Here is a 13819-nt window from a genome sequence, read left to right on the forward strand (position 1 = left end):
CTAGGAAACCACTGCTAAGGACAGGCAACAAGCAGAAGAGACTTGTTTGGGCTAAAGAACACAAGGAATGGACATTAAACCAGTGGAAATCTGTGCTTTGGTCTGATTAGTCCAAATTTGAGATCTTTGGATCCAACCACTTTGTCTTTGTGCGACGCAGAAAAGGTGAACGGATGGATTCTACATGCCTGGATCCCACCGTGAAGCATGGAGGAGGAGGTGTGATGGTGTGGGGGTGCTTTGCTGGCGACACTGTTGAGGATTTATTCAAAATGGAAGGCATACTGAACCAGCATGGCTACCACAGCATCTTGCAGCGACATGCTATTCCATCCGGTTTGCGTTTAGTTGGACCATCATTTATTTTTTAACAGGACAATGACCCCAAACACACCTCCAGGCTGTGTAAGGGCTATTTGACTAAGAAGGAGAGTGATGGGGTGCTACGCCAGATGACCTGGCCTTCACAGTCACCAGACCTGAACCCTATCAAGATGGTTTGGGGTGAGCTGGACCGCAGAGTGAAGGCAAAAGGGCCAACAAGTACTAAGCATCTCTGGGAACGCTTTCAAGACTGTTGGAAGACCAATTCCGGTGACTACCTCTTGAAGCTCATCAAGAGAATGCCAAGAGTGTGCAAAGCAGTAATCAAAGCAAAAAGTGGCTACTTTGAAGAACCTAGAATATAAGACATATTACAAGTTGTTTCACACTTTTTTTGTTAAGTATTTCATTCCACAATAGGTGGCGCTGTGCTAGAGTTTGTCTCCTTTACTGGAGAGACAATTTGAATATTCCACATGTGTTAATTCATAGTTTTGATGCCTTCAATGTGAATCTACAATTTTCAGAGTCATGAAAATAAAGAAAACTCTTTGAATGAGAAGGTGTGTCCAAACTTTTGGTCTGTACTGTGTATATATATATATATATATATATATATATATATATATATATAATGTATATATGTAAAGTGGACCACCCCTTTAAGCTGGAGTATATTGTATTTATTTAGTACAAGAAGGGTGGTGTTTTGTGTTTTGCAATGTGCTTGGCTCCAATAATAGCAAGAGCTGGAGAGTTATTGGATCTTGGGGAGGGTTAGAGGTGCATTATTCAGCCCCTTGTTCGTGTTCCCTGCATACTAGAAGAATTTCTAATCTCCCCTTCAAGTGCAAACAAACTCAGGAGAACTAAAAGGATGACTGAGCAGCATCGTGCCCTCACCCGCCAGCTCCGCAGGGCATTCTGCACATTCCTACACGCCAACCAGATGGGAGGTGGCCACAACACTTCAGCACTTTATCCATGTGCTATCCACAGCTTTAACAGTGGCACATTCAACCTCAAACCCTCCCCCCCTTCACCTCTCTGACGTAAATATATCTGTCATGTGCACTTAGTAATTTAGTGATACAGTATATGATGACTATACATAAAAAATTGTGAATTTTCCAGCTTTCCTAACTGATGAGGTGAGATTTTTGTCAGGCAACTGGTGACGTGGGGCTTCCTATACCCCAGTGTTTAGAAATCTCTAATTTTTACAGAAAATGCAAAGATCACGTTTGTTTTAATTGTTTTCTTATTGGCAATTGATTACACATGAGAATACCAAATTTTTGACACCCACAAGTATCGGAAAATGTAATACATTGATGATTCATACCAGCATTTTCCAATGAATGCCAGCTGAACAAAATTTCCCTGGGGTGTTGCAAACCCCACCTCACCAGTTGAGGGCTAATAAGAAAACGAGAAACAACCCCCATCCATGAAAAACAATGCCAGAATTGCTGTTTTTATTCATCCCATATAAAAAATAAATGTGTTACCAAAATATGTGTGGCATAGTGGTACCAATAAAACCTGCAGTTCACTTTGAAAAAAAAAATCCCACAAAAAAAGTAGTAAAACATAAAAAAGATATATATTTGACACCACAGATAATAAAACTGACATGAATTATACTATATAGTAAATGCCAGAAAACAAGAATGAAAGAAATATACAGTGAGTCCACCCATATCCTGTCCACCGCGATTAACTTGAGAACGGCGGCAGCTATAGGAATAGAAGTGGTGTCTAGGTATAGTAAAGTAGCCATGTGCTACGCAATGAAACCACCTATAGCACCAACTGGTGGAAAACAACGGAATTACCATTTTTATCTCGAAAACGGAACGAGATAGAGAAAAAAAGTGAATTACAAAGTTGCAGGGTATCATCAATGCAATACGAATTGACACCTTGCATATAAAAATGCTATGATATAAACTCCATGACCCTCCCAAAACATTGAATGCTGGTCACACATGTGGCGCTCATTTAACTTTGATGCTCAAAGTGGCCACCGTCAGCTGCAATGCACATCTGGACTCTGGACAGCATACTGTATCTTGCTGCGCGTTGTGCAATATGGTAGGTGACACGTTTGCACAAGCATCTGTGATACGTCGTCATAGGTCCTGCAATGTTGGTGGAGGGGTCGCATACACCTGCTGTATGATGTGACCTCACAGAAAGAAGTCCAATGGGGTCAGGTCAGGTGAGCGTGGAGGCCACTCCATGCAGCCACCATACCCAATGACTTGTAGGAAGCTCTCCATGAGGTATCGCTTCACGTCCTCAGCCGTGTGAGCGTTACACGTTCTAATCATAGCATTTCTGTATGCAAGGTGTCGATTCTTATTGAATTGATGATGCCCTACAACTTTGTAATTCCCTTTTTTTCTCTATCTCGTTCCGTTTTCGAGAAAAAAATGGTAACTCCGTTGTTTACTATACCTAGACACCACTTCTATGCCTATAGCTGCCGCCATACTCAAGTTAATGGCGGTGCACAGGATATGGGTGGACACACTGTATATGGCACCATTGAAAACTAAAACTTGTCCAGCAAAAAAAAAAAGCCGTTATAGACCTTTGTCTATGAAACAAAAGCAAAACGTTTTCTTCTGGTGCTTCACTATCCAGTCCAAGGCGGTGCCAGAGTCTCAAACTATTGTGGTCAAACGTTTGTGCCATTATTTCGCTACACCAGCTTGGTGCCAACCTCTGATCGCTTCTATGAATCTGCCCCTCCCTGTGGCGCCTCGCCAAAAACTTAAAGTCTTGCCTTGCTGCTGGGACCCACCTCATAGTTTGAGTACAGCAAACCCCCCCAAAAATGAGTCCTTTAAAGGGAAGCATGCTAAGTAGAATGAAGGGTTTGCAGCATTTTCTAAAAACGACTCTCACTTTTGTAACATGAGAGCATGGAGACGTGGGCCGGTGCAGCAGTTGAGAACCTGTCAGACAAGGTGAGCCACACAGGGAAATGAAAGAGCCGGGTAAAAGTGCCACCTTTTTTTTATTGGTGGTAAAGAATATTTCAGGTCATGAGAAGAGATACAAAGTCACCGTGCGGGAATTTATAGACTATGAAAACTGTGGACATAGAGGTGAAATTGATTTATAGCGACTTAATTAATTTGGGAACAGTGTGGTCTACAATACAGACTTAAGCCAGGTATGATAGGCAATGCCCAGCCCAACCTCTATCACAGATGTATAAATATGGCTTTAGGATAAGATCATGAGGTCAAAGGGCCATGGCCTCGCCGATTAAGGTGACCAAAGGACTCGCAACCCCGCAGGGGATGGGGAGGGTAATGGCCAAGTGTGTTTATTGGATCCTGTGATCTTACCCACAGGGGTTATTTACACCTTCTTTTTATATTTCTTTTTTGCTAACTACGGCAAAAAACTAAGACTTGACAAGTGAACAAAACCCTAAGGACACTTTCAGTATTTGGTGTTTTTTACCTCAGTATTTGTAGCCAAAACCAGGAGTGGGACAATCAGAGGAAAAGTATAATAGAAGCACGGCACCACTTCTTCTTCTTACCCACTCCTGGTTTTGGCTACAAATACTGAGGTAAAAAACTCAACGTGTGAACATGGTCTAAGGGGCACGTTGCACACTACGACATCGCAGGTGCGATGTCGGTGGGGTCATGTCAAAAGTGACGCACTTCCGGCGTCGCTCTCGACATCGTAGTGTGTAAATCCTAGATGATACGATTAACGAGCGCAAAATCGTCGTAATCGTATCATCGGTGTAGTGTCGGGGAATTCCATAATTACGCTGCTGCGGTGGTACGATGTTGTCCCTCGTTCCTGCGGCAGCACACACCGCTGTGTGTGAAGCCGTAGGAGCGAGGAACATCTACCTGCGTCCTGCGGCTCACGCCGGCTATGCGGAAGGACAGAGGTGGGCGGGATGTTTACGTCCCGCTCATCTCCGCCCCTCCGCTTCTATTGGCCGCCTGCCGTGTGATGTCGCAGTGATGCCGCATGGCCCGCTCCCTTAATAAGGAGGCGGGTCGCCGGCCAGAGCGACGTCACAGGGCAGGTGAGTGCATGTGAAGCTGCCGTAGCGATAATGTTCGCTTCGCCAGCTATCACCATGATATCGCAGCTGCGACGGGGGCGGGGACTATCGCGCTCGGCATCGCAAGCATCGGCTTGCGATGTCTTAGTGAGCAAAGTGCCCCTAAGGCTGTGTGCCTAGTATTTGGTGAGGTTTTTTTACCTCAGTATTTGCAGCCAAAACCAGGAGAGGAACAATCAGAGGAAAAGCATTAAAGAGAGCACTTCAGCATTTATTACCCACTCCTTGTTTTGGCTGTGAAATACTGAGGTAAAAAACTGACCAAATACTGTACATGTGAGTAGTTGACCAGAAAATATGCAAATAATTAACATTTCCATTCACTGGCAGCAAGCAGAGGTGTTAAATTATGAAACACCAACTATTTAAGAAAGTTTCTATTCTACAATTAATAAGTTGGAGAACATGTCCATTCACTGACAAAAAGCAGTGATTTTTAAGGCATTGATACACAGAATATATTAGAAAATTACAGAGCATTTCATTATACAATGAATACAGTTTACACAGTACCAAAAGCCAGGTCTTTTTGGGAAGGCTGAGAATAGTGATGAGGGAGCACTACCATGCTTGGATGCTCGGTACTTGAAGCAAGCAGTCGGATGCTCAGATGGGCGTGTCTCGAGTACCGAGTATAATGGAAGACAATGGGAAATTCAAGCATTTTTCCCAAATGTTCAAGTTTCCCACTGACTTCCATTATACTCAGTAATCGAGTTGAGCCATCTGAGCATCCAACTACTCGTTATGAGTACCAAGCACCCGAGCATGGAAGTGCTCGCTCATCACTACTCGTTATGAGTACTGAGCACACAAGCATGGTTGTCCTCGCTCATCACTACTCGATATGAGTACCGAGCACACGAGCATGGTAGTCCTTGCTCATCACTACTCGATATGAGTACCGAGTAAACGAGTATGGTAGTGTTCACTCATCACTACTCGTTATGAGTACCGAGCACACGAGCATGGTAGTGCTCGCTCATCACTACTCGATATGAGTTCCGAGCACCCAAGCATGGTTGGGCTCACTCATCACTACTCGTTACGAGTACCGAGCACCCGAGCATGGTTGTACTTGCTCATCACTACTCATTATGAGTACCCAGCTCCCGAGCATGGTAGTGTTTACCCATCACTAGTTACAAGTACCGAGCACCCGAGCATGGTAGTGCTCTCTCATCACTAATTACAAGTACCGAGCACCTGAACATGGTAATGCTCACTCATAACTAGCTGATAATTAAAAGTGATGTTTGAGCAACTCTGAATTTAATCTATTACATCCTCACTCTCACTATTTGAATAGTACTGGACATATGGGGCCATATTTCCACCCACTACTACTTGTGCCCTGTTTACAGAGCTGGGTGTGCCTATTGAGGGTTGTAATAGTCAATGTGTAACCAGCCAGCTGGCAGCAAATATCAGCTCATGTTATTTATTCTGGTGTTGTTCCAGCTCGGGGAGAAGTACGGAAGCATCTACACCATCTTCTTTGGATGGAAACCAACTGTGGTTCTTTATGGCTACGATACCCTGAAGGAGGCCCTGGTGGGACAGGCCGACGATTTCAGTGGGAGGGCGATATTGCCAGTTTTTGAAAGAATTGCTCGGAAAAAAGGTGAAAACCCAATCAAGATGGCCATTTGTGAAAATTCTGTCTTGAAAACTTATCAATATGGTTCAAAATGATGGTAGAACGTCTTCTGGTGGCGAAACCTCTGTCATGGCAGCAACTTGTTTTGTTTCACCAGTCAAAGTGATGATACATTGCTTGGATGGGTTTTATGCTACGTTGACGTGTATGGAGAGTGGGGGGCAAATTAAAAACTTAACACCCAATTCATCATTTTTAGGTTTTTTTTAGCCATTTTTCTTTCTTTTTTTTTATCATGTGGTTTTTGTTGCCGCAAGCACTTAATGAATTCTGACCAAAATATTTTTTTTTTGTCTTTTACCTTTTTTGTACTTTTTAGATAAAATTTGCATAAAATGTTGCCCATTAGTCTTCAACTAGGCAAAATAGAAAAATCTGCCATAAACTTTCCTCCAGACAGGGACTGGCGTGAGATTCGGCAAAAATAATTGTCTCATTTCATGAAGCTGTTTAAGGGCTTGTTCACATGTAGCGTCTTTGTTGCAATTTTTTTTGTGTGTGTGTGTGGGGAAAAAAAGCAATGTTTTACTGTAGCAGCAAAATAGATGAGGTTTTTAAAATCTTTTAGGCCTCTTTCACATGTTCGTGAAAAACCACGCACATTTTTCACGGACGTGTCAGAGGTGCATTTTGCCCTCCGTAAGCCGTGTTTAAGGGCTCCGTGTTGTCTCCGTGTGTAATCCGTGATAACACACGGAGAACGGGAACTTTCTGTTCACCTGTCGCTGGCGTCGCTGTCCGTGGTGCTGATCTTCGGTCTCCGGTCCTGCCGACTCCCCGCTGCTGCTTCCGGCCGCAGTGAAGTGAATATTCAATTAGCATAATGAGCGGTGGTCTGCAGCAAGTGACAGCAGCGGCAGAGACAGGAGGGCTGGAGAAGGCGTGTCATTTTTTTTTTTTCTCACAGACACATGTCTTCTCTCCGGTGCGTGTCACACGGAACACATCCGTGTGGTCCATGTGTGTGTTACGTGTGACACGTTAGAGTTCCGTGTGACACCCGTGATGCCAGAGAGAAAACGGACATGTCGGCGAGAAACACACGGACACACATAAGTACGGAATGGGCACACGTTCCGTGTGTCCCAAACCATAGGAATACCTAGGTTTACGTGTGTACGTGTCTCCGGTACGTGAGAAAACTTCCAAACACGTATCGGAGGCACGTACGTGTGAAAGAGGCCTTACACAGTACATTTTATTTCCGTGTTGTTGTTCTTTTGCTGCGTTGGGTTTTATCTTTTTTAAACCCATGTCAATACTTTCAGCTTTTTTTACTAAATCAATGCATAAAAAACACATGAAAAAGAAAAATAAAGAAGCATAATGTACGCAGCATTTTTCCTTCAAACACTGCAGTTTTTTTGCAAATAAGCCCAGTTTGAACAAACCCTAAAACTTCTGCAACGTTGTTGAAGAAAAATAAAAAAAAATACTTAAAAGAGAAAGACAACATAAAAAATAGTACAAAACATTTATAAACAAGGCACAAGTTATAAATCCACCAATATAGAACAAATTACCCCAGAAATCCGGATGAGTTGGGGTCTTAGTGTTGATCTCTTTACATTATGTTGTGCCCATGGTTAGGTGAAATGTCGGCCATATTGGCTGCCAACTTTTCCAGAAACTGATTGTCATCCTTAAATCCTAAATTTATTTATTCTGCGTCCCTTTAGGTTTGGTGTTTTCCAATGGACCACACTGGTTCCACCAGAGAAGGTTCTCCCTGGCCACCCTGAAAAATTTTGGGATGGGCAAGAAGAGCATTGAAGAAAGAGTGATCGAGGAGGCCAAGTTTCTGGTGGAAATCTTTAAGGAATGCAATGGTAAAGTGCCTTCTACTTTTATCATGGCAGCAAAGTGGTTTGGGGGAAATACTGGAATCTTGTGTGATGGTCAAAACCTGTGATACAGCTCAATGGATGCAATGTGAGTGAAGCGTAGAAACCTCTAGGCAATGACTTAACTACAGCAACCTTTAGAAAACCCATTATCTCAGTGGCATCTCTCGAATACAAAAGGAGAAAGGCATCCCAGTCAAGGTGCATGCATTGACTTTTTTATTCTCCTAATCTTGAATGCTAAAATGCTTTTGTGAGATGGGCTTTAGTCCCTCCACTAGTCCTAACTGGACACCAGTGCTCACTGATGATGACTGACTTACCTCTTACGTCCATCCTTCAGACGTATGTGCACATCGGTCCGATCTCAGACCACAGCTCTCTTGACCAGGGCATGATGGCTTCATATATTTCTATGAGGCTGTGACTAGTGATGAGCGAACACTACCCTACTTGGTATTTGTAACGAGCAGTCAATGTTCGGATGAGCGCCAGTCGAGTATCCGAGTATAATGGAAGTCGATGAGGAACTCAAACATTTTTCTGGGAAATCTTCTGGAAAAATGCTCAAGTCCTCCATTGACTTCTATTATGCTTGAGTACTCTGTCACGGGTGTGTCACGGGTGACAGAGTCATGTGGTTTCTGGCAATAGAAGGTCACAGCATTTGGCTGTATAAAATGCTCCCAGACTTTTTATTGTTCCTGCTGTTAGTATTCATTGTAATAGGTAGCATTCCTGCTGGATTTTCATCTTCCCCCCCTTTTGGACCCAGCAGGAGCTCACCTTCCTGCTGATCATCAGTACTCTATTGGTGTTTAAATACTCCCTTATCCCCTGGACTGGTGCTGGTGATATTATTCAGTTCCTTCTAGCTCATGGTTGCTGAACTCCTGTCTGAGTCATCTGTGGAGAAGTAGTTCATGCACTTTCCCCTGTGTGTCCTCCTTGTGTCGTTCTTTAATGTTTAGTGGGGTTGATGAAGCTCTCATCCCATCCGTTCCCTATTTAGGGTCCAGCACTAGGATGCGGAACCTATCTAGGGTGGTGAGGTACCCCAGATCACAGCGGTAGGTTTGGTCAGGGGTCACTATCTCGCCCTTCCTTAGATGCAGGGGTCCCCTTACCTTACCTTTCACCGCTCGCTTGGTACGTCCTAGCGTGACATACTCAAGTCGCACCTATCTGAGCATCCAATGCTCCTTTGGAGTACCGAGCACCTGACCATGATAGTGCTGGCTCATCACTAGTCACAGCCTCATACAAATATATGAAGGCGTCATACCCCGGTCAAGAGACCCTGAATGAGCCCATGCTAGTTAGTGATTGGATGCATTGCCTGGATCCATGGCAAAGTGGTGACAGAACTAATGACCTTATGGTCTAGAAAAATAAACTGTGTATTATTCCCTCTATATGGGTCCAGCATTAAGTCTCCATTCATGCTTACGGTGTCTGTTATTATTTGCAGCACTAACGTCCTGTCACGTCCACATCTGTGCAGCTAATAACTGAGCTCAAGTTGATGGAATAAGCTGCTGAATTCACTGATTGGCTGCAGCGCTGTTGCTGTGACGTCAGCACTGTTAAAAAAGACACCAGAGACTCATTGGACCTGGCAAGGGTGAAAAAATGCAGAATAATTACAGTGTATTAGATAACTCACTGCAAATTCAAGTCCCTTAGGTTGCATGAAAATGTAACACAGTTTTAAAAAAGTTTAAAAATCTTTTTAAAAAATCCAATAAATGGACAAATCGATATTGCCATATCTCTAAATATCCACACTACTACAACATGGTCAATGCTGCAATAACAACAAAGGAAAATGCCAAAACTGCATTTTTTTTATCACCTAACTTTCTAAAAATAAATTGAATAAAGTGATTTGTACCTCAAAAATGTACCAATAAAACAGTTTTAATGCATTGCCATCGCGGATATGCAATAAAACATGCTGTCAAAGCATGATTGTTTATGTGGTCATCGAAACGCATTGTCCTGACCATTCATTTACAATTTGTATTGTCTTTTATATCTATATTTTGGTCTTCTTCATTCAGGGAAACCTTTTGATCCAAGTCCTGAGGTGACAGCTGCCGTTTCCAATGCAATTTGCTCAATCGTGTTTGGAGATCGGTTCGATACACAAGATAAAACCTTCCAGACCTTGCATAAAATGATCAACGAGAACCTCACCTTCTTGGGAAAACGGGGTTTTCAGGTAAGAGGAGGAAATTGATACTCATGTCATGACTCTGCAGGATACAAGCATTGGCAGAAACAGACAGGAGAACATCATGCTGCCCTTTGCAGTTCAAAAGCTCATTATAATGCACCTAATTATGTGTCTTTGTAGAAGTGGATTTCTTTACCTCTCGGGCTCTTGCTCCACAGAAGGTGTCGCGGGCGGAGGAGGGGACGCTGCGCTCACCCACTGCTCGGGTCCGGCTGTTGCTGCTGCTGCTGGCTCGGTCGGTGGCTCGAGCGGTGGGCCGGATCCCGGGGATTCGAGTGGCGCTCCTCGCCCGTGAGTGGAAGGGGTGGTTTGGTTTAGGGGTATTGTCCGTGACGCCACCTACGGTTTGTGGTGAGGTTGGGACACCACCGCTGCTCTGTACGGGGATCCCGGGAGCGTTGACAGGGAGCAGCTGAGATGTTTTCTCCCTTCCGTGGGTAGAGGGTTTTTGGTGGTCCCGGGGCCCGGTGATGGAGGTCGGAAGGTGGCTTGTGGGGCCTGGCCGGGTGCAGGGTCGCGGGGCAGCGCAGTGCCAGACGGCACGGTGGTACTTACTCAGCCAGTAACGCACACGGAGTCTCTGGTAAAACAAACGGCTCGATGGACGAGTCCCACAGACGGCTGCGGCGGTCACTCCCGGTAGGTTGGCGGTAACTGTCTCTCCCTGCACCGGTGTTCTGTTCTCGGCCCCAATGGCTTCCCACTGATAGCCCGCTCCCCAGCAGTATGTTGGCTAAGGGAGCCCTTCCTTTGCCCGCAGGCTCTGGCCCTGGGAGCTCTAGCTCTGGCGGTAGCTTTATCTCCCTCACAGTTTGGACGGTTGCCTTCGGTCGGGTCTTTACTGCTGGGAAACCCCGGAGATTCCCGTCGGTGACGGATTTGACCGGTTTTACGGTGACTCCTAGCCTGGTCGGGGTCCGTAGGCCCTGCCGGATGGTGCTGGCTTCTCTTCGCTCCCCGGTTCGGTACCGGCGGGCCACCTCCCATCCCCGGTCCTCACGGTTGCGCGTCAATCGGCCTCTCCTGCAGACGGTCACCACCGTCTGCCAACCTTGCTGTCAGGTGCCCGGGCCACGTACCCGGACACGGCCAGTGAGTTTCTCCAATACTACTTCCTCACTCTACAACTCCTCAAACTGTTCTGTCTTCCTTTTCCCGCCTCCAGGACTGTGAACTCCTTGGTGGGTGGAGCCAACTACCTGGCTCCGCCCCACCTGGTGTGGACATCAGTCCCTGGAGGAAGGCAACAAGGATTTGTGTCTGACCTTGATGTTCCTAACCGGGGTGTAGGGTGTGTTGTTGCAGTACCTGTGACGTCCTGGCTTGTCCAGGGTGCCACAAAGGCACCAACAGTATGTCCACCTCTGGGTACAGGTCCTCTTTCTGGAGGTCCATATTAAGACTATGCTCCCTGGGTGATGTATGCTTTCTTCCAGTAGGGATTTTATAGGAGGTGCCCCATGAGTGGTGACCCTGTGGTGCTGTATCTCACTCTGCTGCATGTGGGACCCAACTTGAGTTTGGACAAATTGGACAGCCCTTCATTTTAGGCAAACACACTTCCATTAAAGATCCTCTGTCATGGTTGGAGGAATTGTTAATTGCTGGCCGACAGTCTGGGTTGTATATTTTTTTGTCACTTGTGTGAACTTGTGTGAACACTTTTGACACAACAATTTCTTGGGATGTGGTGCCCTTAAATTATTATCTACTGAATGGTCCCAGGGGTTGGTTGTGAATCAACCAGTTTCCGCACCCGGCTACCACCCACCTGCTCTCTTCCTTCAGGAGGATGGCAGTAGACAGAACTCTTGGTCCTATGGGGGTAGCAGCGAAGGTAGGAGCTGTACGAAAGATGGGGTCTACTCAAGCTTCAGAGAGAAGCAACCTATGCTGACACTGTCTCTGTCAGTCTGCTGGGAAGGGAAATGTTTGTTGGGGTCCTTTATCCTTTTGTGATTGACCTCATCCTTATGCTCCATGCTGCAGATTATTTAGCACTTGGGTGGATAACGCATGACCATGACTTATTTTGGTGTTTTCATATTCTACAGCTTTACAATGCCTTTCCTGAAATTTTGAGATGGCTCCCCGGAGAACACAACAAGATCTTCCAGAATGCTGCCATGCTGCAGACGTTCCTCAGAGGTCTCATTGACAATCATGTTCTGACACGTGACGTCAACTGTCCCCGAGATTTCGTGGACTGTTTCCTAAATAAAATAGATGAGGTAAATACACCATGTTTTCTTCAGCTGTAGATATCCCCAGTTCTCTAGATGACTTCCTAGGGTCAAAACATCTTATCTGGATCCAGTCTTCCCAACGTTGACTGCTTTGTTCAGGGGAGGCTTTTGGCTCACCCAGGATTTTAGTGTGACTTCAAACTTACTCCACATAGTTATACCACCAAACATTTTATGTATTCCCTAACACTACAAAAATGGCTAGCTTCCATGCATTGCATTTATATGAAAGTACTCATGAGTAGTGATGAGCGAGCACTACCATGCTTGGGTGCTTAGTACTTGTAAGGAGCAGTTGAATGCTCGGATGGGCAGTACTCAAGCACTGAGTATAATAGAAGCAAATGGGGAACTTGCACATTTGTCCGGAAGAGTTTCCGGAAGAATGCTTGAGATCCACAATGACTTCCATTATACTTGGCTACTTGAGTCACACCCATCCGAGCATCCAACTGCTCATTTACAAGTACCGAGCACCCGAACATGGTAGTGCTCGCTCATCCCTACTCATGAACACTACATGTCACTATGGGGGTACAGGCTACTGTATAGAATGAGCTGTGACCATGTAATTAGCAGGTGTGTGGCTGGGGCCACATGCAATATTAGGGGAGTCTGTGTAGCACAGATGAAAGACTGGAGGCCTCAAGGAGATGGCTTGTAGTGGTGACCCAGAGTAGAAGTATGACTGAGGTCTAAGCGATTCCAAAGAAAGTTGCCAGTAATGTGTTGAGGCCTAGCCTGAGAGACGTTTGAGGGCAGACATGACAGTAAGGTTCAGGTTTGGGATGCGATGCAGCAGAAAGAAGATTAAAGGAAAATTCTGAAGAGAAGCAAGATTGAACACAGACAGGTAGGAGAACAGAGGAGACAGTCAAACAAATGTAAACACTGGCGGCCACTGGGGAAGAGATGGCCCAAAAGGAGACAGTAGAAGGTCTGGGATTAGTTTCAATATCATAGTACTAAATCATGGATGCCTGTAGACTAACCAAGGGTCAAGAAGGAACCTTCCTGCTAGGGAGTGATCCTGAAATAAAGCAATTGCTGAAGCTGAACGGTCAACCCAGATAGGTGGTGTGAACTGCACCAGCAATAGTATTGTTGGAAGTGGGAGAGACGAGATCGGAATTTTTCAGGGTCTTTAATTGCCATTCCCAGAATTTAGAGACTTCTCCATGATGCAGATAAACTTAGCCTTCCATCTAGTATTATCAAATAATCCATTTGAGAATTGTACTGAGTGTTGGCAAAGCTTGTACCTCTGAGAGAGTCACTGATGCCAATAATTTTGTGTTGCCTCCTTCGTATGCGGACAGTACTGGTTCTGCATCACTCACCTATCCTACACATTAGTAACGACACGAGACACTCAGTCCAATAGGAAAGTCTAGT

The 13819-nt window shown here is 45.2% G+C and overlaps 1 protein-coding gene across 1 annotated transcript in view; it reads left to right on the forward strand.

Annotated features, from left to right (window-relative positions):
* Positions 1-13819, forward strand: part of LOC142311913 (cytochrome P450 2C20-like) — a 57944-nt gene that overhangs the window by 33667 nt on the left and 10458 nt on the right. Inside the window, exons 2-5 of the mRNA XM_075350772.1 lie at positions 5897-6059; positions 7775-7924; positions 10003-10163; positions 12233-12409. Coding sequence (XP_075206887.1) covers positions 5897-6059; positions 7775-7924; positions 10003-10163; positions 12233-12409 — 651 coding nt within the window. The remainder of the gene's footprint in view (positions 1-5896; positions 6060-7774; positions 7925-10002; positions 10164-12232; positions 12410-13819) is intronic.

This window comes from Anomaloglossus baeobatrachus, chromosome 5, assembly GCF_048569485.1.
Source record: "Anomaloglossus baeobatrachus isolate aAnoBae1 chromosome 5, aAnoBae1.hap1, whole genome shotgun sequence".
Classification (NCBI taxonomy): domain Eukaryota; kingdom Metazoa; phylum Chordata; class Amphibia; order Anura; family Aromobatidae; genus Anomaloglossus; species Anomaloglossus baeobatrachus.